Source organism: Nanorana parkeri, unplaced genomic scaffold (genome assembly GCF_000935625.1).
Source record: "Nanorana parkeri isolate BGI_ZX_2015 unplaced genomic scaffold, ASM93562v1 scaffold832, whole genome shotgun sequence".
In the NCBI taxonomy this organism is placed as follows: Eukaryota; Metazoa; Chordata; class Amphibia; order Anura; family Dicroglossidae; genus Nanorana; species Nanorana parkeri.
The window spans coordinates 582,369-589,163 of record NW_017307100.1 but is presented as its reverse complement, the minus strand read 5'-3'; the positions used below and the strand labels follow the sequence as shown (position 1 = coordinate 589,163).

Genomic DNA, 6,795 nt, shown 5'->3' with positions numbered 1-6,795 from the left:
TGTGGGAGGTGGGGGGGTTGCTGAGGAAGAAAGGGCGTTTTTGCTGACAGAGGAGTAACTTTTGCTGATAGGGAGAAGAATATTTTTGCTTCAAGTTGGGAAGGGAGGTTGGATGAGATGGGCATTTTTCCTTAAGGAGAAATTTATCTCCATGTGTTTGTTACATTTGCCCATTTGTTGTCCACATATTGTCACAATTGCCTATTGCCCACATACTGGCATCATTGCCCAATTCATGCTCACATATGGTCACAATTGCCTGTTCATTGCCTGCATGTTGACACAATTGCCCATTTCTTGAATGCATGGTATCACGGTTGTCCATTTGCTGTCTGCGTATTGTAACAATTAACTGTTGTGTATTGTATGATTGCACATTTCTAGGCCATGTATGGCAAGGATTGCTATTTCTTTGCTCAGGTATGGTCACTACACATGTAAATTTTGTTTTGTTGTGAATGCATATTCGTACAAATTTCTTTAATCAGACATTCGAATGCATCCGAATTTCTGAATTAGAACGTGTCCAAATTCGAACGAACCTGGATGTTTTTTTAATGAAAATTCGGATTTGTCCGATGTTAGTTTAAAACGAAACTAAATGGACATGTGACTGTTCTCTGGCCAATCAGAAGATTAGAAGATTTTTTTGTCTGTTGGGGGTTGCATTGCAGGCACCGTCATGTGACTTCCTGTTGTGGATCTTTCCCAAATGAAAATTCAAACGTATACGAAATTCCAATAACGAACCCAATCGAATTTCGAATCTAAACTCCGAAAAACAAAAGAAATAAAAATCCAAATCAATCTGAAACAAAATCATTTTTATGCGGGAGTTTCATGCCTAATTGTCATCTCAGCAGACCATATTACTATTATTGCATCCCTGTCACTATGAAAGCACTGTGCTATTATCCTCATGTTGCCCCAAAGCATATTACTTGAGCCACTATTAACCTTTACATTTTATTTTATTTATCTCCATGCTTTATTACAGCGCACTATGAGCATCGCTTTTACCTGCTTGAATTTCATTTTTTTTTAACCAATTTCTTAACAGATACATCATTCAGATAAAGAAAATCTTAAAGGAGAACTATGGGGTTAAGGCTTTTCCCCGTAGTTCTCCTTAGGGTAACGGAAGGACACAAACTAGCGTCCTCCCATCACCCTAGGTTTAGTATACCGCGAGCTGTAGCTTGCGGTACACTGAGATGCCGCAGTATACCGCGAGCATACTAAGATGCCGCAGCTGAAGCGGATCCCGACAATTATGTCTAGATCCACCCAGCTGCATGACTGACAGCTGGCTCTGCCTATCTAGAGGCAGAGCCAGCTGTACCCGCCCCCTCCCCCGTCCGTTCCGCCAGTCAGCGCTGGCGGATCGGAGCGGGGAGGGAGGAATCCAGCCCCTCCCCTGTCACGGCAGAGAGCCGTGACAGGATCGAGAGGTGAGCGAACGCCGGTATGTGTTCGCTCACCTCCCGATCTACTGAGCCGACCTGTGACAGTCTCATTGTCACAGGTCGGCTAGAACCCCGGGGTGAGGGAAAAGCACTCACCTTATAGTTCTCCTTTAACTCTAAATTTTTGTTTTGTTTACTTTTGATCTAATGATTGCAACCGAAAATCATTTTGTGTTGAGAAGCGTGTGTGTGGGAGGGGTGTTAAAAATAATCTGCCCTAGGTGTCCAACATGCTAAATATACTACTGCTTCAACTCCAAACTCTCTAAAATGATCTGGCTATATTAAACTGAAATCGAATTGGTTTCTGTGGTCTATTGCACTCTGTAAATGGTTACAGCACTTTGTTCTTTCTTCCTCTAATACAGTTATTGACAAAATAATTAGTCCTGGGAAAACCCTAGACATGGCATGCACGGTGACGTCTCGGCGGGGTGACCCCCGGTAACCGCTCCGGGTGTCACCCAGCCTTGGGACGCCCTTGGTTAGGAACACTCCATTTCTGTTTTTTATTTTAAATCAAGGATGGATTTTTTTTGTTTATCCAATTAATTGAAAAAATAATTGGCCAACAAATCAATTATGAAAAAAAAAATTTTTAGTTGCAGCCCTAAAACAAATGCAAGCACTGAAATGCATTTCAACAGCAAATCGTAGCGGTTGTTCACATTGCAACATGCATCATGTGAACAATAATGTGAGCTCTGTGTGGTATGAGGTGAACAATGACGAGAAATCAGTAAGGTGCTAGTAATGAAGAGGTTAATCATGATCAGCTGGATGAGCGTGTGTCATTGTATGATAACTGTGATCTCCTCACACCAGAGCTCTGAATGGAGTCACAACAACCACCACATGACAGACACAGCCGACTCCCCTCTCCAAAGCATGACAGGCGTTTAGCATTGGCCCCGCCCACCTTGCTCGGTCACATGACTATGACATCACTCCTCCATCTCCTCCCTGTGTCTAGTATGGCTACGGTGCTGTCCAGAGCTCTGAAGCTGCCAGGTGAGAGATGATTGCTATAAAGGTTGTATACATGCCGGTGATGTGTCGAAAGTGCGAACTTATCGAGTTGTACCGGATCACTAATATCGGGGGCTTGATGTACAGAGGTCAGCTGGGATGGATGGTACCTTTTGGGTTCATGTTGCAGTTCTTGAAAGAGAACAAGTTTAGCAGCTTAACCTGTCCATAGCTGGTGTAACAGACACAGATATCTTCTGGGATCGTTCTGTGTTCATTCATCTGTCAGATGGGAAATCCTATGAATGTTCTGATTGTGGAAATGCTTCTGTTGTTGTATGTGCAGTCCAGACCACTGCATTCTACAGACTGACCATGATGGGGGGTAATGTTCTGGGTGAAGAAGAAATGCCTCCCAAATGCCCCTCATTAGGAACCAGATCTGCCCCTCTCTCCTCCTCAGGTCGTCCCTCTTATTTGTCTAATGTATTATTCAATGTACTATTTAACAAACGTGTTATTATTCATCAAACAAGATAATTAGGAGGTATTCCAAAAAGTTAATATAAAGGAGAGGCAATGGTGAAGAGAAAACAATTCTGGGTTTAATTTAATTTGAGGTATAATTTCTTAATGGTCCACATACCTGGTGGTGTGTCCCTTTCCAAAATACATTGAGGGGAATTTAACAAAATCGGAGCAGAGCAGTTGCCCATAGTAACCAATTAGCTTCCATCTCTCATTTTCAAAACTTAAAGCAGAACTTTGGGTGACTACATCTTAACCTCTGCAGTGGTGTTTTGTCTAGGGAGCTAAAATAACAGATATACTCACCCAAACCATGATCCTAGCTTGCTCTTAGACCAGTCCCTCCAGCCTTGCTCCCCCTCCCCTCCGTCTAAGGACCCTGAGTTATCATGTTCCATACAGTGTATACAACAGGGGTGGGCAAATTCTGACCCTCCAACTGTTGTGGAACTACAAATCCCATGAGGCATTGCAAAATTCTAACAGCCACAGACATGACTATCAGAGACAGATGCATCATGGGATTTCTATTTTCACCACAGCTGGAGTTTGCCCAACCCTGGTATAGAACATGAGGACTTGGAGGGACATACCATCTCTGGAGTGGAGGGGAGTGAGGCTGGAGGGTGCGATGCAGATGCCAGTCAGGATTGTGGCACAGGTGAATATAACTTTTTGTTATTTTAGCTCTCTAGACAAAACGAGCACTTACCAATGCAGTGTAGGGGCAGCCTCACTGCAAGGGTTAAGATTTGGTTTGCCCGCAGTTCTGCTTTAACTGAACAAACTGAAGCTAGAAGCTGATTGGTTGCTCCAGTTTTGCTAGAAGGTGTCCCTCTTTTTCTTCTCAGAAAGTTGGGAGGTATGTATAGGTAATGATGTAGAGAATGATGTGGTGGTGGATGATGATATGGGTGAGGTAGGATACATGTTCCTTTGATACCTGCCAAGGAGATCTGAGAGCTCCAAACGCTGACTTTTGTCTGAGGGCTCGTTTGCACTATATGCGGTCGCTGACCTTTTTCATCAACTGAAGAACACCAGTCACAGCTATAGACAACAATAATTTTCTATGTGCTCTGTTCACACCACGACATATGTATGTACTGCATGGTGCACTATGCTGTGAAATATTGCAGACATGCTGGCCAGGGACCTGAATAGAGTGTACAGTCTGTACACTCAAAATAAAGTTACAAGAAAAAAAGTAAACAATGTGATGTACTGAGACGGCGCGCCACCCTGTGTCCTGCTGGATCTGTCATTGCTGAGCCTGATGAAGGGGATCCTGCGTGGCCCCGAAAAGCGCTAGTGTTGGTGACATCATTTTCCAATAAATTACCTTTTTGGACTACAACATTGTTGGTGTGCTGGTGACATCTATCCAATTTGTACTGAGTGGCGGCGCCATCCGTGGTCACTGCGAGCACCCAATCCTATCCAATTTTGTTTTTTTTGCCGGTAAGGAGTGTGATAAGGTATCTTTTTTTCGTCTGCTGGATCTGTCGGGACACACTAGCCAGCTCACTAACGCTGAGTGTTCTAGCATGTAGGCCAGTGTGAACGAACCCTTAAAATGATGTCTTTGTATCCAGTAGAGACCCGGAACAAGCATCTGATCTATGTACTTGTTCCAGTAAAGGTCCCCACACACCTTACGATAATCGCGGGAAATCCCGCGATCGTACGATTATCGTAAGGTGTGTGGAAGCCGTGCGACCTATACTACTGTAAGGTCGCACGACTTTTAACTTACGAACATGTTCGAAAACCCGCTGAGCATCGTACGATGTTCGGCGGGTGTGTAGCATGTTCGTAAGATAAAAGCCGGACGGGCTGGTGTGTGCAATCGCACACTGCCCATTCGGCATTGCGGTCATCGGAAGCCCGCCCCTTAGGGGGGCCCGTTCGGCATTGCGGTCATCGGAAGCCCGCCCCTCAGTGGGGCGTGGCTTGCGATCATCGCAAGTACGATCTGCCTGTCCAAGATAGGCAGATCGTACGTTTTTTTTAAGTACCTTACAACCAAAAGTCTTGCGATGGTTGTAAGTTGTGTGCCCTGCACCAGTCTCCATTCACATATAGCATTTGCATTTCCCGCTCGGTGTTCCTTGCGGAAGACCACACGGCATGAAGACACTAAAATCTTTACAGCTGCATGGATTCCGCCCCTGAAATCGCGCTTGGACTATTTTGTGGGACAAGCAGTTTTGTACCGTGCGATCCCCGAAATAGTCTGAACAATGCACATTAAAGTGCATTGTTTTTTATGTTTAGAGCAATTCCGCGCATATTCATACAGCCGAATATGTAGGGACAACTGTTCCCTTGTGAATGGAGCCTAATTCAAGTGTTACACGAGAGCTCATTTATACCGTTTGCAGTGATCTATATTTTGCTGTAGTAGATCAAAGTGCTGCAAGCACTATTTTGATCGCACCGCACTGCAGGCACAATGTGCCTTGCGATTGCATTGCGGCTGCAGGGCGTGGCTACCGTGCCATTCACTTCAATGGCCTGGCACGCCCCCTCCAGCCCGGCAAAAAAGTGAGTCGGCCGCAATGCTATGCAGTGCGTTCTGGCCAGAATCGGACTGGAACAAACTGCTTAGGGTGTGAACTAACCCTTAGGCTTCTTTAGGGTGATGTTACGGCTTCCTTCCTGAGCACAGATGAATACTTACTGAGTTCCAATGGCCTCAAGTCAGCGGATGTCTCCTTCTCCTAGCCGCACCTGCGCAGTACATCCCCATTGACTGTTAGCTAAATTACCTCTGTCTCCCTTTAGGCCCCATTCACACTGAGAGACATGTACCTGGAGCGGATTTCCGCGCGATCGATATAGTGCGACTTTTCGGGCGACGATCGCACGGCCTTCACTATTGGGCTGCGTGCAAATGGAGCGACAGCCGCGGCAAAAAGGCTCCTGCTCGAGCGACAGGCGACATTGAGCTGTAGAATAGAACAGCTCCATTGAAAATCATTGGACGAGTGAGTTCTCGCTATATCGCACGCAATATGCGCGATTTTCGAGCGGAAGTCTGCGCGGAAATCCGCTCAGTGTGAATGGGGCCTAAAGGGCCTTTGTTTTATAGTGCACTTATCCTTGAAGGGAAGAAGAAAAAAAAAAAAGGTAATTATTAGAGGTGCACCGAAATGAACATTTTAAACTGAAGAAAAAAAAAGTCAGGCCCGAAACCGGAACTAATTTTTTTTTTCTAACCTTATTAAATATTGTATTTGTATTTTTTTTTTTATAAAAACTTTGCACACTTCTCACAGCGCTCTCCTCCCCGCACCGCTAGGCCGTCTCTGACAGTGTCTTTCCTCCCCTCTGGATGCTGTGCTGTGTCAGAGGGGGCACAGAGCAGCACCCAGTAGGGAGGAGAGAAACCAGGCATTCACTGCAATTTCGGCCGACAGATGGGACTTTCGGCATTTTGCCAAAAGTGCCCTTTTCGCCAGCCGAAATTTCGGTGCATCCCTAGTAAATTATTTTGACCTTCCCAGGAAAGAGGTCTTGACAGCTGATGACATCCGATAACCTAAACGCAGGAAAATGCATGTTAAAGCTGCATGGATTTTTAATGCATTGTGGTGGTTTGTTTTGTGTGCTGTGGTTTGAAAGGACCCTAAATCAGCATAACTGCCAGTCGGCTAACATTTTTAGATGGAGACGTCAGTAGTGGCAGTATCTATGTTTCCCACATCACTGGTTCCCTTCAGGGCTTGTTCACACAAAATCCAGAACAGATCTGCATGAGTTTCTGCACGTGCAGTGTGTTTTGCTGCGTTTTTGCCGCATTCCGGGCCATTTTTTATATATATATATA

General features: G+C 45.1%; 1 protein-coding gene across 1 annotated transcript in view; it reads left to right on the top strand.

Annotated features, from left to right (window-relative positions):
* Positions 1-2,404: 2,404 nt before the first annotated feature.
* Positions 2,405-6,795, top strand: part of FAM234B (family with sequence similarity 234 member B) — a 49,521-nt gene continuing 45,130 nt past the window's right edge. The window contains exon 1 of the mRNA XM_018565311.1: positions 2,405-2,477. Coding sequence (XP_018420813.1) covers positions 2,405-2,477 — 73 coding nt within the window. The remainder of the gene's footprint in view (positions 2,478-6,795) is intronic.